This window comes from Heptranchias perlo, chromosome 28, assembly GCF_035084215.1.
Source record: "Heptranchias perlo isolate sHepPer1 chromosome 28, sHepPer1.hap1, whole genome shotgun sequence".
NCBI lineage: Eukaryota > Metazoa > Chordata > Chondrichthyes > Hexanchiformes > Hexanchidae > Heptranchias > Heptranchias perlo.
The window spans coordinates 37,780,394-37,800,205 of record NC_090352.1 but is presented as its reverse complement, the minus strand read 5'-3'; the positions used below and the strand labels follow the sequence as shown (position 1 = coordinate 37,800,205).

The following is a 19,812-nucleotide window of genomic DNA, read 5'->3' as shown; positions in this document are numbered from 1 at the left end:
GGTAGAGCTGTGTGTAACCTGGTGTGCCCTCGTGAAGCTTTTAAGTTTCTGTAAATAGTTACGTCCTGAGGCCAGTTAGAGGCTGATTGCTGCTGGTGGGGAAGTTGTTCTGTAGATTGGCAGCTGGTGAATTCTCAGCTGCTCCTCAAGGTCAAAAGAAACCAGAGAATGACTTAGTGTCTTTTTTTTTCATACATCATTAAAAAAAATGTGATACAGAGATTTGCATGTGTGATACCTAAAGTACCCTTGAGTTTAGAAGGTTGCGGGGTGATCTGATCAAGGTTTTCAAAATGTTAAAAGGATTTGATAGGGTAGATACAGAGAAACTATTGCCTCTGGTGGGGGAATCGAGAACAAGGGGACAAAATCTTAAAATTAGAGCCAGGCCATTCAGGAGAGAAATTGGGAAGCATTTTTTCACACAAAGTGTAGTAGAAATCTGGAACTCTCTTCCCCCAAAAGGCTGTGGATGCTAGGACAATTGGAGCTTTCAAGACTGAGATCGATAGATTTTTGTTAGGTAAGGGTATCAAGGGATACGGAGCAAAGGCGGGTAAGTGGAGTTGAGGTGCAGATTAACCATCATCTAATAGAATGACGGAGCAGGTTCGAGGGGCTGAATGGCTTACAACCTGTTCCTAATGTTCCTAAAGTGTGATGAACACGCACGACATAGATATAGGTAGATTTGAAATAAATTGTCTATATATATTTTAATCTAAATTAAATTTAGTTGTCATTTTTTTTCTTCTTCTGTTTTTAATTTGTTGTCTTGTACTAAATTGGGCAACAAAATAACACTATTAAGGAGTTTATTGTGTTGACTTCCCCCCTTCACTTGTGATATCCAGTAAGACAGAAATGTAAATGAAAATAGTGGATTACTTGATGCCTTCTGATCTACTTTCTTACCAGAACTGTCCCAGAACCCAAACATTAATTTGGTCTGGTTTAAATTTCCTAGTTCAAATCGCATTGATACTTCCCATTTTTCGACTTTAATTATTTGCACATTTATGATGAGCGCTGACATTTCTGTCCGTTTCAAATGTCTTTGACCATAATCAGAATTTCGTGCGCTGAAATAAGAATTTAACTTACTTTCTTCCTTTCTGTCCTCATCATCTTTATTTGTGACTAATTTTCTTAATATTTTACACATAATGTTTTCTTTAAATTTACGCATCTTGGATGAGAGTATTGCTTGGAAATTTTTTAAAAAAGTTTTATGAACTATTGAGTGACGCATATTTTTCTCATTTACCACTTAAGTGCTTCCATCTCTGATGTTTGTGGCTAGTTTCAAACCCCTGCTCTATTCTTTGTGCGTGTGTCATTAATGTGTCCATTGTATTCCAGTAAATGGCGTGCTGTCCATGCTAGTTCCAACAAGGGGAAGACACATTTTCTCAATGGAATCTGTCCATTTTGAATGAATATTAACAGCCCCACCCACCCCATCCCTTGATTGAAAAACTGGGAAATTTGTTGTGGTGAATGTTTTTTCCCCGAACCACATCTGTGCTGATCCAAAATTTGGGATATAAATTTCGTGACTTAAGTAATTGAGTTGTCATGAGCACTGTAGAGTGAAAAGGTCGCTGGATTCATTGACTGTAGTCACATCACAGCATTTGCTTTGCACAAGGCTCTGCAAGAGGAAGCAGCATTATTTAGTTATTGCATATGCAAAGTAATATAATTCATACACCTGTATAAGATTTAAATATCAAAATAAATTATTTCCTAACTTTTATGCTGAATCACCAAATTATTTTGTCTATCTTGCACTAAAACTACTTCTCCCCTAGAATATTTGTGTGATCAGAACTTTATTGACCAGTAGGGGGCCCTGGTGGTTCAAGTGGCTGGAACAATATACTCTCAGCCAGAAGGTTTGAGTTCATATCACTGTTATGTCTTTTTGCCAGTTACCGCAAAATAGTCCATTACTGGCGCGGGAAGGGAAACTGTTTGGAAAGAGAGGAATGGGGATGGGTTTAGTTGCTGAAGTGTCCTTCCTTTCTATTAAGTGTAGAATACCTGTGGTGCTTCCTGCTGACTGCAGGAAGAAATACAGTGAAGCGACATGCCATCAGAGATCTAATTGGAAGAAGATAGGGTTAGATGAAGAATGGTGGGAGGAGTCTCGTGTGGAGCATAAAAAACGCCGGCATGGCCAGTTGGGCCGAATGGCCTGTTTCTGTGCCATAGACTCTACGTAACTCTATGTAAGAGGAGGGAGTCTGGAAAGAAAATTGGGTGTTGAGTAGCCATCTTGTGCTACTCACACTCTCTTTGTTGCTTGGTGGTGACAAAGAAGTTGCATCTGATCTAGTAGGTTAGTGGTTGAGCAGTGCCCTTCACACTGAATGTGACTTTGAGTTTCAGCACCTTGTATTTACTGGTACATGTGTGGTATGTAGGGCAAAAGATTTCTTATCACTCAGATCGGCTCATAGACTGGCATTTTTCACTGCCTCTGGGACATTTTATGCAACGTTGAGAAACTTGGGCATCTACGTGCAGTAAGTGTAGAAGGGCCATGCCAGATCACTTATCCTATTGATCGGGTGATGACAGTTCTTGGTTAGGTCAGTAGATTGGATGTATTGCAGGAATTGACTGCATTGCTTGGAGTGTTCCTCCTGGCCTCTTCATTTAGATTGCGTTTTTTTAAGACTCGTGTATTCTGAATGCTTTTGCAGTGTTGCATCAACGTTTATAAGTTTGATCATGAATCACAAAATCTGGAAACTCAGTTGAACTTCAAAAATCAAACTGAAAATAATTTCAGGCCAACTATAGCAGTGTTTAGAACCAGTTCAGCACATTATGTGTAAGTTCATTTATGTTTCTCTTTGTCACCAGCCCACCGTACTGCTGTGTGGATCTGTACTCTCTTCGTAGCGGCGAAATGGTCAAGTCCATCCAGTTCAAAACCCCCATCTACGAGCTGCATTGTAACAAAAGGTAGGGAGAGATCAGAAACGCACTGTGAGATGTTATGAGAAAGAAATCTGTTTGTTTTCATTGCTTTTTGGCATTCAAGATACAAGATGATACATCTAATGACTTTATAATAGTATGGCCAAACTGAGGTAATCCAGTTTTTATCTTTTTAAATCCATTTTTCAATGGTTTTCAAAATATTGTATTTGTGTTTTTTTCTGTTTTAAATGTAATGTCTTTAAAAATATTAATTCTAGAGTATGTTTTGATGGGGTTCATAAATAGCAGGGGCCCTATTCATTTACATTATAAAGCTGCAGTGAATATCAAAAGCATGGTTCCATTGCTGTCGACTGTGGTTTGAAATACAGCTGCTTAATTTACCTTTTTCGTGAGCAGTAGAGATTTGACCCTTTTCAAAATTGAGCTGCCCTGAACGGCCGCCGCTCTCCCGATCAACCCCCACTACCCGGTCGCTCTTCCCCCCCCCCCCCCCCCCCCCTCCAAACCGCCCCCAGCACTGGTCAGTCAACACAGAGGTGATAGGTAAGCGGGATTTGGTGTGGGATAGGATATAGGCAGCAGAGTTTTGGATGAGCTGAAGTTTATGGAGGTTAAGAAATGGGACGCTGACCAGGAGAGCATCGGAATAGTCGAGTCTGAACATGACGTGTGTATGGATGAGGGTTTCAACAGTAGATGGGCTGAGGCTGGGGTGGAGACAGGCAATGTTACAGAGGTATGGAAATAGCCAGTCTTTTGTGAAGGAGAGGATATGGGGTTGGAAGATCAGCTTGGGGCCAAATAGGATGCTGTGATTGCGAACAGTCAGGTTGGGGGAGGGGGATGGAATTGATGGTGAGGGTACAGCACTTGTGGCGGAGACCAAAGACAATGGCTTCGGTCTTCCCGATGTTTAACTGGAGGAAATTGTGGTTCATCCAGGACTAGATGTCGGAGAAGTAGTCTGACAGCACAGAAGAAGTAGAGGGCGTGAGAGAGGTGGAGAGATAGAGCTGCATATCGTCAGTGTACATGTAGAACCTGACTCCATGTCTCCAGATGATGTTGTCAAGGAGCAGCATGCAGATGAAAAAGAGAAGGGGGCCAAGGATAGATCCTCAGTAATGTTACAGGGGTGGGAAGATAAGCCATTGCCGGAGATGCTCTGATCATGATTGGTTCCACTCTTACCTATCCAATTGAGTGCAGACCCACTGAGGTGGACAGCGGAGGAGAGGCATTGGAGGAGGATGGTGTGGTCGACCATGTCAAAGGCTGCAGAGAGGTTGAGAACAATGAGGAGGGATAATGCACCACAGTCACAGAGGATGTCATTTGATAAGGGCCGTTTCACTGCTGTGGTAGGGCCAGAAACCTGATTGGAGAGATTCAAACATGGAGTTATGGGAAAGGTGGGCACAGATTTGGGAGGCAACAACACATTCAAGGAGTTTGGAGAGGAAAGGGAGTTTGGAGATGGGGACAGAGGGTTCTAAGGTGGTCTTTTTTGAAGAAGGGGGTGATGATGGCAGTTTTGACAGGGAAGGGAACAGTACCAGAGGAGAGAGAACCATAGAACCATTTACAATGTGAGCTGGCGTGAGGCCAGAAAGAGAAGTTGGGTGGTCAGCATTATAGTGGGAATGAGGTCAAGGGAGCAGAGATAACCCTTCTCCAGATAGGTTAATGTTTCAGCTGTGAGACGTAGATATTTCTTGATCTTTTTCTCTTTCAGATGCTTATCAAACTGCTGCATATGACCACCACTTTTAAAAATTCAAATAAATGGAGAAGTTGGATAAAAAGGAAAAAAAAGCACCTGATCTTTACAATTAATTTTATTTTAACTATTGGAGAATAGTGAATAATGAAAATGCAAGTGGCTGATTATAGGGTGAGGTTTTTAATTTCTAGCAGGATTTTGCCACCTACTTATCTCCTCCGCTATGGAGTGAAGAGCTGGATAAAATTTCAACTTTGATTGAAATATTGAGTAAGTTTAGTTGAAATCTTCAGTGGAACCAGCACGGGCTGTAACCATTCTATGATTCTATGAACTGTCTCGGAGGAGTCGTGTAGCCCAGAAGAGTTTGTGGAATTCGTTGTGGTACCCTAGGGGAACAGTGACTACAAAATGTTTGAGTTTAGCATGGTTTGGGATTCGGATATAACAGACCTAAAGCCAGGTACATGACTTTTAATGGCTAATTTCAAAGAAGTGAGGGACTAATTAATGCAAATGGATTAGAGGAAGATGTTCATCAGCACCTCCGTAGGGGAAATAATGGAACATCTTTAAAGGAATAATGCTGAGCTTGCAGGATATATGCATACCTAGGATCAGTAAGCTCAGACTAAATAAGCGTCACCCTAAATGAATTAACAAACAAAATAAAGAGGAATAATTACTTCTACAAATCTTGCAGGGAGAAAGAGGAAAGGGTTCACTGGGATGCATGTAGGAACATGCAGAAACATGTTAAGAGTGAACGGAGAGGCAAAGGGAGACCTATCTGCAGAGGCAAAACGTAACATTAAAAATTTCTTTCAGTGCAATAGCAAGAGATCAGTCAGACAATAGGTGAGAACCTTAAAAGGTGGAAAACTGAGGAAGAGCATGAAATAGTAAATATTTGGAATGATTACTTTCCTCCTCATATTCACAGGGGAAGACATGAACTCATGCCCTCCCCAAAAAAGCGTACCAAGGCAAAATCTATGACATCAATATAAATGAGATTGAAGTCCTACACAAGCTGAAAGGGCTCAAAACAAATAAATCCCAGGAAAAATAGGATTTATCCCAGTGTTGAGAGAGACTAGGAGGTGGATTTGTGAAACATGTTGAGAGACTATTATGAGGGAGTCAGTGGACAGTAGGGATGTTCTGGTAGAATAGAAACATCTAAATGTTTCAAAAATTTCAAATTTTACGAAAGCACAAAGGAAAGATGGGTGACAAACATTCTGCGTGAATGGTGTCAAAACAGCTGAAGATGAAGTTGAAAGAGAACTAGGAATCTTAGTAGATTTGACAGTCAACATGTCCAACCAATGTAGAGCAGCCATTAACAAAACCAATAGAATATTGATCTAGGTAGTCAAAACAGTAGAGTGTGTCAGGAGAAAGTGATCAAGAAGAACAACTTTCAGCAACATACCAACATATCTTAATTTTTGTTTTTCATCTGTGCGGGGTATGTTAATTCAGCTCCTCATGCTAGCGACTTTATTAACACACTGCCTTCCCCTCCCATTTTTAGTTCCTTTTCTCCAATCCTGAAAGAGCTAAAACCTGCTAGGGTTCAGTTCCATGGATGGTGACAATCCTCTGTACCTTGTTCAAGTGGCCATTCTTTGTGTGTTAGCCAAGTTAATGAATGTTGGCAGGTTATCCGTCCATAGGGAAATCGCTGCCGAGCCAGATCTTGTCTACACCCAACGCCTACACATGCACACTTTCCAACAGGTCAACACACTGTTTAAACAAAAGCACATATTTTTAACAATCCCTTGATTTAGACTGGGAACAAAGGGTCGATGACTGTGAATCATCATCGTTTTCATTTTTTTAAGATGTTAAGAAACTCCTTTTCAAAAAAAAATTATATCAGTTTAGGCTCCCAGAAAGAACATAGCTCTGAACTTTTTCCACCACTTGGTGTCACTAAAACTATGTTCTTTTCCACATTGTGTTGCTAGACCACAATTATCATATTTAATAGAATGCAAGGCTTTCTTTTTGTGCCTGAGCAGCACAAATTGTAACATTTACAGACTTAGCCCTGGAATTCAGAACTGTCACCCCAGCAGAGCACATTGCGTTGATGCTCTGCTCACACAGGGTAAATCGACAAGCATTGCAGTTGAAAGTTTCACAAAAACAAAAAAGACAGACAAGTGGTCTCCAGGTGGAACCTCAAGATCTGAGAGTTTGAAAAGTATAGTTCGGGTGGAATTTTTTTTTTCAGGATGGCAGGCAAGCGATATAGGCCACTGGTGCTACAGATCCCAATAGGGATTGTATAATGTTCTTGTGAGTTCAAAGTTCACGAGATAAATATGGATGAGCACGGCCATTTGGCCCAAATCAGTCCTTCCATCTGGAAAAAGCAACTTTCTCCCCAGTTGTGCATTTCATGAATTACTCTTTTTACTTTGCGAAGAACTGCTTGCCATCAGTACTGAAGTTGCCGTTCATCAGATTAAGCCTGTCTTCCGCGTCTAACTGTAAAGCTTTACCCTGAAATAGTGGTCCAGATTTACCTTTCGTATATTGTTTAATATCATATAATTACCTCTCTGTAAACTTTCTACGACTCCTTTGACTTCACGATTATTGCTCTGCTGTCCTGCTGTCCCACTGTCTCTTCGACATGAAATCATGGATGAGCCAAAAACTTCTGCCAGCTAATCATTGGCTAGACTGAAGCCATCTTGTTTGGTTCTCATAGGAAACTCCAGACCCTGATTCCATCCCCTTTCCCAGCTGCTTGTTCAGGCTACACCTTACGGTGCATAGCCACAGTCTCCAGTTTGACTCTGAGTCTCTCAGTCTCCTGTTTCACCCTGAGTCAAGCCTATTTCCACCTCCAAAATGTTAGCTGCCTCTGACTCTACCTCATCCACAACTGCTGAACCTCTCACCCACACCTTGGTAACCTCCAGGCTTGATTTCTTGAAAGCTCTCCACACCGGTGTCCCAAAGTCCAACTTATCCAGATTTATACCCACATCCAATTCCATACAAAGTCCTGTTTATTTATCAACTCTACCTTCTTAGACTTCCACAAGCACCCATTTCTCCATTTCATTGATTTCAAAATTCTCATCCTCATTTATGAATCACTCATGGTCTTGCTCCATCCAAACTCTTCAATACCCTTAAACCCTATGTCCCAGCTAGCACCCTCCATTCTTGAGAGTCTGGGCTACTATGGAAGGCACGCTGTTAATGTCTTTCCTGTTGAACACTTCAAGAAAGTAATTGTTGAGTATTTATTGAGTACTTTACCTATTTTATGTTCCTCATTTTCAGCCCTGTTAGTGTCCTTTGAAGTTCTTGCCTCTTCTCTGACAGTTATAATACTGTAGGAGAAGAATGTCTTGCTGTTGTGTTTATTTTCTGCCACAATGCTTATTTTCAGATTTTTCTTTGCCTCTCTGACTACTCTTCTAACATATTTCTGAAGATTCCAGTATTAATCCAACTTGTTCCCCTCACCTTTCCCCCTGTAGAGTTTGAAAAGTTTGTTTTTCTTATTTGACTTTGGATCGTTTTGTTGATCCATTTGGATTTCTGCTTGTTTAGCTTGCACACCCTAATCCTGGGGATGTAGTTATTCTGTATGCTCAGCAGTATGCCCTTAAAGGTACTCCATTTTCCTCAGTTGAGGACAAATTGAATATTAAACTAATACCCCAAGTCAATTTGTTTAAGTGCTTCCTGAATTCCTTTGGAGTTGGCGTTTTTAAAATTGTATACTTGGTTACTTGACCGTGTTGTGTTTAGTTTCTTTAGATTTTCGAGGCGGAGATTAAAGTCCAGTCTAAAATATTGCATGCGTACCATAATTTCTGATCCATCGTTTTCCAAATCAGTTTGCTTTGAACTATAGTAACAGTAAATGATGCTTTTTGAAAGTAGTTTTGAATGTGCCAATCCCAGAATGTGTACAAATGAATTACATTTGGTAATGGAAACTCTAATTGAAAGATTATATTGGCCTTCACTTCTAAAACAATCCATAACCTCTGAAATGATTTCAGTGAAGTTCCTGCTTGCATTTTGTCTGTCTTCTTTCTCTTTGTCTTTTATCTGTCAATCTCCTTTTTTCCCTTTTTTGTCTGTTGCTTTCTTGAATTTTTTTTTCCATTCCTTGTATTCGACTTCTTAAGCTTTTTCCTTTTTTATTTTGTATTACTGAGCCCATGTGTAATTTTCACTACTTGGTTTTTCTTCACCCTTAATCTCTTTTATCTACTATTTGTATGTCTCAACAGTGAGAGTACACTCAGTGATAGCCAGAGACTGAGGTGGTGTGAGATGGCTAGAGGCTGAGGATGTCCATCAAGGTGACTTTAGAATGAAAAGAAAGATCTAGCATTTATATGGTGCATTTCACAACCTAAGGACGTCCCAAACTTCTTTACAGCCAGTGAAGTACTTTTGAAGTGTACTCACTATTGTAATGTAGGAAACGCAGCAGCTAATTTGCGCACAGCAAGATCCCACAAACAGCAATGAGATAACGATCAGGTAATCTGTTTTAGTGATGGATGAGAGATAAATATTAGCCAGGACACCAGGGAGAGCTCCCCTGCTCTTCTTCAAAATAGTGCGTTGGGATCTTTTACGTCCACCTGAGAGGGCAGACGTGGCCAAGAGTAAGGTTAAGAGAGGAGTTAGCAAAATTAACAAGAGAAAGAGGTTGCCAAGAATGAAAGAGGGATAATGAGGAAATAGAGTTGGAGGGACACGGATTTTTTTTTAAAAAAGAGGTGAAAAGTTAAGAACGGGAAAGAGGTGAAAACAAATAGATGAAGTGAAGTAGTTAGCTTAATGTTAAGTTACAGGAAGATGACCAATTGGAGAAAGCAAAGGGAAACGCAGAGCATGTGCAGAGAGTTGACCTAGAAAATGCAGTGAGAGTACTGGCCAAAATTAAATGAATATCTAAACTAGCATTTACAATATTAGCAATTTGCTTTTGATGACCAACTGTCAGTGAAATTGGCACAGAAAGTTATGGAAGCTGTTTATGCAATCTGAATCTATTATTCTATTATTCCCCATGCATTATAAATTATGTACGGAAAGAGAAATAAATATAGTTCCTGACTGTTATTTTGAATGTGTGCCTGAGCTAGTTGCCCTTTTCTCACACTCCTCTAAATCACATGGTGTCACTGATAATTTTTACAGGAAGTTTCCTTCATACACCATTTAAAGAAAATAGCCATTACTTTCCTTTGTTGTAGAACCCCACGTGTGCATATGATCCCCTGACCGAGAGGAGGACAGAGGCTGGGTACTCTGCGACAAGTGGCTCACCCCCTGACCCTTCAGAGCCTCTCCGATGCCAATAAGGCTTAAGTCAGGGGTGTGATGGAATACTCACCACTGATCTGGATAGGTGCAGTTGCAACATAACTTGGGAAGCTCAATGCTATCCAGGATAGATCAGTTCCATTGCTTGGCATTCCTGCCACTAGATTCAATATCCACTGCCTCCATCACCGGCATAATGTGGCTCCAGTATATACTTTCTGCAGGATACATTGCAGCAGCTCACCAAGTTTACTTTGACACCACCTCCCTCCCCTGCAACCTCTGCCACCAAGAAGGACAAGAGCAGCAATATCATGGGAACATCATCACCTCAAGTTCCCCTCTCAGTCACACACCAGCCTGATTGGGACATATTTTGCCATTCCTTCATTGTTGCTGCATTAATATCCTGGAATTCTCTACCTAACACCACTGTGAAAGCTCTATCAGCACAAGGACTGCAGTTGTTTGAAGAGAAAGCCCACTACTACCTTCTCCAGGAACTTAGGGATGGGCAATGAATGTGTCCTTACCAGCATTGCCCATATCCCAAGAACAAATTAAAAAAGGTGCAGGGGACTACAATACCAAGCCATTAAGACCAATGAAATGGACGAGGGCATGACTACTCCATGGCAGAACTGTTGTGGGCATGATGACAGTCATCTGTAAGTTCTACTGGGGCTGGAAGGGAATTAATTAATTTCCTATTTATAAAATTTTTTTGCTCTCTACCTGTGACTGAGTGCCTCATCTCCAAGTATTCCTTACCTAAAATGGCTCAACCGAGTCTGGCAACTCTTTGTGTGAGGAATCCCAAAATTAATCTGTGTTCGTTCATGTTGGCACACCATGAAATTGTGCCACCAGACTTCTCCTAGACAATCAGGCACCTTACCCACTCTAGCCAACAATCCTACAATACCGTACTGATTTGGTATCTCCTCTACCAGTTCCTATAATTGTCTGTCTGTCTGTTGTCTGTCTTCCATTCAGATCTTCCCGTATACGGTCCCACCCGCTTTGTCTTCACAGGGTCTTTTCTCATCTGGGGGGAAAAAAAAAGAATTGCGTTTACATAGCACCTTTCACGACCTCGGGATGTGCCAAAGCGCTTTACAACCAATGAAGTACTTTTTGAAATGTAGTCACTGTTGTAATGTAGGAAACTTAGCAGCCAATTTGCGCACAGCAAAGTTCCACAAACAGCAATGTGATAATGACTAGATAACTTATTTTTTAGTAATGTCAGTTGAGGCATAATTATTGGCCAGAACACCGGGAAAAATTCTCCTGCTCCTCTTCGAAATAGTGCCATGGGATTTTTACGTTCACCTGAGAGTGCAGACGAGGCCTCGGATTAAAGTCCCGTCCGAAAGACGGCACCCCCTACAGTGCAGTACTCCCTCAGTAGGACTTATTCCATCTCGCTTATCAAATGTATTGATTTATAGCAACACATAGCACACATACACCCTACCCATTGCAATCTTATTACTTGCTTTAACTGCAGGTGTGATAAACATTGTACCCAACAATTAAAATCTTTGAAAAATACATGTTATAGTGTGTCCTATCAGAAAGCAAAACATGCTGTCACCCACGTTCAGTTTGAAATATCTATTTGCTGGTAAGATAGAGGAAGGTGGGATAAGCAGTATTTCCTGATTGTTTTTTCCTTTCTTTCACAGGGTTTTGGTAGTTGTGTTACAGGAGAAGATTGCCACCTTCGATAGCTGTACATTCACTAAAAAATTCTTCGTCACAAGTACGTACCAAAGCTATGCAAACTGTAAAAGGGATTTATGAACTGATTTAAATGATATCACAATACTTCTAAGTTTCTGTGAAGTTCTGACCCTTTGGAATTGGATTGTGGTTGGACAGATTGATTTGGTTTGGGATTATAAGTAACCATCAACGAGAAGAAATGGTTCTATTAGCCGGAGATGTGAACTAGTTGTAGACCTGGGTTTCCAGCCACATTACTTTAAGGAAAGATAATGGTACTTTACTGCCAAGCTCGCATCGTGTAGGCCATTTGAAATATTTATTTTAATAGTAGTGACCGTCCTGTGATATTGCTTATGGTAAGTTGGAGGATGCAATAGAAGTTTGTCAAAGATGTGGAGAGAGACAGTAAAGTAGAAAGCAGTAAAGTGTTTTTTGGTTTTCTCAACTGGTCAGGATAAGCGAGTATTGATTGATTATTTGGAAATTTGAACTAATCAGGGATATTGGAGCTATGGACATTGCATGTGTGACAGATGGTTCTCAAAACCATATATAGATTATTCCTACAATCTGGGTAGGGAAGATGACCTTTGTTGTTTTTTCTTGGATTGTGGGCGACGCTACAAGGCTGGCATTTATTGCCATGCCTATTTGCCCTGAAAAGGTGGTGATGGGCCTTCTTCTTGAACCATTGCACTCCTTGGGGTGAACGTGTTCCCACAGTGGAGTTCCAGGTTATTGGTCCAGCGATGATGAAGGAATGGCGATATATGTCCAAGTCAAGATTGTGTGTGACTTGGAGGGGAACTTGGAAGTGATGGTGTTCCCATGACATTGCTGCCCTTTAACTGCTCCGGAGTAATAATCACAGGTGCTGTCAAAATAACTTTGGTAAGCTGCTGTCTGAAACTTCCTACTTCTTTTGCATATTAAACACTTCAACAACAAGGTGCAGTCAGAGGAAGTTGTAACAGAGATTGGCAGGGGTATGGTCCAGGTCATGTTTGTACTGAGACCAGTATGCCTGCAGCAAACATGGCCATCATGGTTATTGCTATTTTCTCATTCGAAAGAAGCACATTAGGAGGATGGGACACTTTCTCTGCAGTAATACACGATAGGAATGACTGTTCAGTCCTGACGTGCAAAGGAAGCAGTCATGACACTAAAAGGTTACGCATTTGGCTGCCTGTATTGCCTCAAATCTGGCTACAGATCAAGGGATAATTGTCTCACAATGTTGCACCCTGTTGGAGGGGAACAGCACTGAAGTTGACCCTGGTGCTTGTGAACAGCACTGAAGTTGACCCTGGTGCTTGTGAACAGCACAGAAGTTGACCCTGGTGCTTGTGAACAGCACAGAAGTTGACCCTGGTGCTTGTGAACAGCACAGAAGTTGACTCTGGTGCTTGTGAACAGCACAGAAGTTGACCCTGGTGCTTGTGAACAGCTCAAAAAGACATGAAATTATGTTGGGGTTTCCAAAGCACAAATCAGATTTCCAATTTTATAACTTAGTGAACCAGAGTTAACTCTAGATTGTAACTTCTCCATAGAAGACAAAAGCTTCCTAGTCTGAGAGAGCATTGCACACACAGGAAAAGCAGTGTGTAAATCTTTGGTTTTGGTATCCCATGCAAACTTTTTGCATTGGTACTGAATGTTAAGTACAGCTGCATTAGCCCTTGTGTTCCTGGTAAAACAACAGAAGTCTAACTCGAGTACAAGCAAGTTGTGGTATTGCTCTACAACAACAAAGTTCCTGTTATATAGTACCTTTAACAAAATGGTACCAAGATGCTTCACAAAAGGTGGGAAAAATTCAGACACCAGACACACCCTGAAGAAACTACAGTGAGGTTGCAGAGATTGGCTTTGAAGATGCTTTTGAAGGTGGGTAGCAAGACACGGAGATTTAGGGAGAGAATTTCAGTGATGGCCTCTCTGACAATGTAGCTTTCACCGGAGTGACTATCTTGGATTATGTTTTCAAGTCCTGTAGTGGAGCTTGAAGCCACAACCTTCTGATTCAGATACAAGAGTGCTACCCACTGAGACAAACCAGGTCTTAGGTTTATGTAGACTATCAGGAATTGGGTCAGTAGTCGTTACAAATATGATTCCAAAATAGCGATTTAAAAAAACCCCGCAAAATCTGAATAATGTGACCACTACTGAACAATGTATGTCACGAGCTAAATCTGTACCTGTCAAGCTTCAACCTGTAAACAAGCCAAAATTGCTGGCTTTGATGCTTTTAGCCAGAATTTTTCAGTGTTGTTTATGGGGTTCGGTGGTTAATATTTGATGAGGTCACGCTGGGAGGGATTAGGCAACATTGCCTGGTGCAGGTCACAGAGCCTGTCCCTTCATGTTCAAAGTCAATGGTGTTTTGCTGACCTCAACAATCAGTGATTTTAGGAAATTTGCCAAAGACCATTTCCTAATCCGCTTATTTATTTATATTTCTTAACGCTTTGAGGACTGAAAGAAAGCAATGAGAATACATTTTAAATATATATGATTTATAATTGGGCTTGTATGGAGCATAAACACCAGCTTAGTTGAGTTGGGCTGAATGGCCTGTTTCTGTGCTGTAAATTCTATGTAAATAAGTATATAAACAAAATATCTATCTGTGACACATTAAAAATCTTATGTCTACGTGTACTTCCTGTTGCACCACTTGACTCCCTGTTGCTAGGCTTTTGTCATACTTTTTCCATGATATATTTCTGTGTCCAGATTTATAATCGAAAATGCCTAAGTAAACTCACCACGCTGATTATGTAATCTCGACACTGCTTTCCCACAATTACCTCAAAATCCTTTTTAAAATTTTTTTTCATGTACCATTTTTTTCCCAGTCACTGAAATTTCCAGTGTCCACAATAAAGGTTTAAACAAAATAAACATTTTAAAAATTACATATTTCAGATTAAAATTATTACATTTATCTATTGAATTGTCTTGTGTCTTTTAGTGTCTTCATTAAAGGTTTCACTTGAAGGCATTAGCCGCTCCCAAAAGCCGGGGCTTGGAGTTTGTATTTTTCACAACGCTGTCTTGTTGTGTACTGAATTTGCATTGTGAAGTCTGAGCATGTACAATGTACCTAATTTCGCACGATGCATCAATACCATTCAGTCAGCAGTACCGAGGACCATTTTTTCCTTAGCTTTGAGCAAAATTTTTTTTTTAAGGTTATCCTACCCTGCACCAAATACAGCCTCCCCTGTCACTCCTGTCCTCTCTGACCAATATTAGCACCTGGTACCCTTACATCTCACATCATTTTCACCCTTGTGCTTAAATCCCTTCATGGCCTCGTCCCTTCCTATCACTATAACCTGCTCCAGCCTTGCAATCCACCTCCTTGAACTTTGTTCCTCCAACTCTAGCCGATTGTGAATCCTCCCTCCCTTCATCCTATCATTGGTGGCTATATCTTCAGTCACCTAGGCCTCATACTCTGGAATTCCTTCCATAAATCCCTCCTCCTCTTGACCTACCTCTCTTCCTTTAGGATCTTCCTTCAAACCCATCTCTTTGACCAAGCTTTTGGTCACCACCTCCTCCTTTGGCTCTGCACCATTTTCTTTTCAATGACGCTTCTACGAAATGCTTTGGGGCATTTTTCTACATTAAAGGCGCTATTTTTAAGTCTTTTCCGTTACCAAGCAACAAATTTTGATTGGCCTGAGTCCTGTTAACTTTATAAATATTAAACTTTGTGGTCTTAAATTGACACAGCTCCTCCTTTTTTTTTCTTATTCGTTCACGGGATGTGGGCGTCGCTGGCAAGGCCGGCATTTATTGCCCATCCCTAATTGCCCTTGAGAAGGTGGTGGTGAGCCGCCTTCTTGAACCGCTGCAGTCCGTGTGGTGATGGTTCTCCCACAGTGCTGTTAGGAAGGGAGTTCCAGGATTTTGACCCAGTGACAATGAAGGAACGGCGATATATTTCCAAGTCGGGATGGTGTGTGACTTGGAGGGGAACGTGCAGGTGGTGTTGTTCCCATGCGCCTGCTGCCCTTGTCCTTCTAGGTGGTAGAGGTCACGGGTTTGGGAGGTGCTGTCGAAGAAGCCTTGGCGAGTTGCTGCAGTGCATCCTGTGGATGGTGCACACTGCAGCCACAGTGCGCCGGTGGTGAAGGGAGTGAATGTTTAGGATGGTGGATGGAGTGCCAATCAAGCGGGCTGCTTTATCTTGGATGGTGTCGAGCTTCTTGAGTGTTGTTGGAGCTGCACTCATCCAGGCAAGTGGAGAGTATTCCATCACACTCCTGACTTGTGCCTTGTAGATGGTGGAAAGGCTTTGGGGAGTCAGGAGGTGAGTCACTCGCCGCAGAATACCCAGCCTCTGACCTGCTCTCGTAGCCACAGTATTTATATGGCTGGTCCAGTTAAGTTTCTGGTCAATGGTGACCCCCAGGATGTTGATGGTGGGGGATTCGGCGATGGTAATGCCGTTGAATGTCAAGGGGAGGTGGTTAGACTCTCTCTTGTTGGAGATGGTCATTGCCTGGCACTTATCTGGCGCGAATGTTACTTGCCACTTATCAGCCCAAGCCTGGATGTTGTCCAGGTCTTGCTGCATGCGGGCTCGGACTGCTTCATTATCTGAGGGGTTGCGAATGGAACTGAACACTGTGCAGTCATCAGCGAACATCCCCATTTCTGACCTTATGATGGAGGGAAGGTGATTGATGAAGCAGCTGAAGATGGTTGGGCCTAGGACACTGCCCTGAGGAACTCCTGCAGCAATGCCCTGGGGCTGAGATGCTTGGCCTCCAACAACCACTACCATCTTTCTTTGTGCCAGGTATGACTCCAGCCACTGGAGAGTTTTCCCCCTGATTCCCATTGACTTCAATTTTACTAGGGCTCCTTGGTGCCACACTCGGTCAAATGCTGCCTTGATGTCAAGGGCAGTCACTCTCACCTCACCTCTGGAATTCAGCTCTTTTGTCCATGTTTGGACCAAGGCTGTAATGAGGTCTGGAGCCGAGTGGTCCTGGCGGAACCCAAACTGAGCATCGGTGAGCAGGTTATTGGTGAGTAAGTGCCGCTTGATAGCACTGTCGACGATACCTTCCATCACTTTGCTGATGATTGAGAGTAGACTGATGGGGCGGTAATTGGCCGGATTGGATTTGTCCTGCTTTTTGTGGACAGGACATACCTGGGCAATTTTCCACATTGTCGGGTGGATGCCAGTGTTGTAGCTGTACTGGAACAGCTTGGCTAGAGACGCAGCTAGTTCTGGAGCACAAGTCTTCAGCACTACAGCTGGGATGTTGTCGGGGCCCATAGCCTTTGCTGTATCCAGTGCACTCAGCCGTTTCTTGATATCACGTGGAGTGAATCGAATTGGCCGAAGACTGGCTTCCGTGATGGTGGGGATATCGGGAGGAGGCTGAGATGGATTATCCACTCGGCACTTCTGGCTGAAGATGGTTGCAAACGCTTCAGCCTTGTCTTTTGCACTCACATGCTAGACTCCGCCATCATTGAGAATGGGGATGTTTGCAGAGCCTCCTCCTCCCGTTAGTTGTTTAATTGTCCACCACCATTCACGACTGGATGTGGCAGGACTGCAGAGCTTTGATCTGATCCGTTGGTTGTGGAATCGCTTAGCTCTGTCTATAGCATGTTGCTTCCGCTGTTTAGCATGCATGTAGTCCTGAGTTATAGCTTCACCAGGTTGGCACCTCATTTTTAGGTACGCCTGGTGCTGCTCCTGGCATGCTCTTCTACACTCCTCATTGAACCAGGGTTGATCCCCTGGCTTGTTGGTAATGGTAGAGTGAGGAATATGCCGGGCCATGAGGTTACAGATTGTGCTGGAATACAATTCTGCTGCTGCTGATGGCCCACAACGCCTCATGGATGCCCAGTTTTGAGCTGCTAGATCTGTTCTGAATCTATCCCATTTAGCACGGTGGTAGTGCCACACAACACGTTGGATGGTGTCCTCAGTGCGAAGACGGGATTTCATCTCCACGAGGACTGTGCGGTGGTCACTCCTACCAATACTGTCATGGACAGATGCATTTGCGACAGGTAGATTGGTGAGGACGAGGTCAAGTAAGTTTTTCCCTCGTGTTGGTTCGCTCACCACCTGCCGCAGGCCCAGTCTAGCAGCTATGTCCTTCAGGACTCGGCCAGCTCGGTCAGTAGTGGTGCTCCCGAGCCACTCTTGGTGATGGACATTGAAGTCCCCCACCCAGAGTACATTTTGTGCCCTTGCTACCCTCAGTGCTTCCTCCAAGTGGTGTTCAACATGGAGGAGGACTGATTCATCAGCTGAGGGAGGACGGTAGGTGGTAATCAGCAGGAGGTTTCCTTGCCCATGTTTGACCTGATGCCATGAGATTTCATGGGGTCCAGAGTCAATGTTGAAGACTCCCAGGGCCACTCCCTCCTGACTGTATATCACTGTACCGCCACCTCTGGTGGGTCTGTCCTGCCGGTGGGACAGGACATACCCAGGGATGGTGATGGAAGAGTCTGGGACGTTGGCTGAAAGATATGATTCTGTGAGTATGGCTATGTCAGGCTGTTGCTTGACTAGTCTGTGGGACAGCTCTCCCAATTTTGGCACAAGTCCCCAGATGTTAGTAAGGAGGACCTTGCAGGGTCGACTGGGCTTGGTGTTTTGCCGTTGTCGTGTCCGGTGCCTAGTGGTCCGATGCCGGGTGGTCCGTCCGGTTTTATTCTTCTGATGACTTTTCGTCGCGAGATTTTACAACTGAGTGGCTTGCTAGGCCATTTCAGAGGGCAATTAAGAATCAACCACATTGCTGTGGGTCTGGAGTCACATATAGGCCAGACCGGGTAAGGGCGGCAGGCTTCCTTCCCTAAAGGACATTAGTGAACCAGATGGGTTTTTACGACAATCCGGTAGTTTCATGGCCATCATTACTGATGCTAGTATTTTAATTCCAGATTTTTATTTAATTAATTGAATTTAATTAATTAATTGAATTTAAATTCGCCAGCTGCCGTGGCAGGATTTGAACTCATGACTCTGGATTTTAGTCCAGGCCTCTGGATTACTAGCCCAGTAACATAACCACTATGCTACCGTACCCATAGCAGCATAATAATACTTAGAAGAATAAAGAAATCTTGTATTTTTAATAGCGCCTTGCAAACTGCTCCATAGCCAATGAATAACGTTTGATGTGTAGTCACTATTGTTATGTAGGCAAATGTGATATCTGTTTTGGTGATGTTGGTAGAGGGATAAATGTTGGCAAGGACACTTGGAGAACTTCCCTGCTCTTTGAAATAGTGCCACAGGATATTGAGAATGCAAGCTCCTAAATTAAATTGGAACATTTAGGGGAGGATACTGTGGTTGAGTGGCTTTGGCAAAGGGAAGGGAGGGATGGAAAAGAGGAACATGAGTCCACTCAGGCTGCTGTTGTGCATTTGCTAGAAGATCAACATTGTCAAAGCCCGAAGAGTATGTCAGCTGCCTGCCTTCGCTTGGAGGGAAATAATGGAGTGAGCTGGGTGGAATGAATACCCTTTCTCATTCTTCAACTGTTAAGCACTATTACCAATGTTCTTGAATAGTACCAATATAAGAGCATAACTTGAAGACCTCCTGTCATTCAGTCAGGAGATTAGTAGGGGGAGAATTTGATCTCTATTGCCCATTCCCATTGAGGAGGTAGATTCAATTTTCTCCCACCCCTGATTTACTTGTCACATATTTCTTTATTTGTATTCCCCTCAATGCAGATTTTGCATTTATGCCAACACAAACCAGTGTGTATCAGTTTGAAAGTAAATGCCTTCAGGATAGCATTAACCTATTTTTAAGTTTCATTGCTGTATCTGTCTTTGTGCGGGCAGTTAGAGTGTATGTGGATGTTGTGAATCAACACAAAGCAGGTGCAGTTCAATAAATACATCCAGAAAATTATCATCCTTCAGGCTTTCTTGATAAGTTATTTTTAAAAATAGTAACCGATGGGTGCAGTTATCAGTAAAATAGAAGAAAAAAAATCCTGGCACTGAAATTATGTTGTGGGATTACAGAGTACAGAAGTGTT

At 42.5% G+C, this 19,812-nt stretch overlaps 1 protein-coding gene across 7 annotated transcripts in view; it reads left to right on the top strand.

The window, feature by feature from the left end:
* bcas3 (BCAS3 microtubule associated cell migration factor) overlaps positions 1-19,812 on the top strand; it is a 666,368-nt gene that overhangs the window by 94,021 nt on the left and 552,535 nt on the right. For all 7 annotated transcript variants that reach the window (XR_010968541.1, XR_010968542.1, XM_068008504.1 and 4 more), the window contains exons 8-9: positions 2,875-2,976; positions 11,701-11,777. Coding sequence is in view for 5 of the 7 variants with exons in the window: in XM_068008504.1 (XP_067864605.1) it covers positions 2,875-2,976; positions 11,701-11,777 (179 nt within the window). In the remaining 2 variants the exon portion in view is untranslated. The remainder of the gene's footprint in view (positions 1-2,874; positions 2,977-11,700; positions 11,778-19,812) is intronic.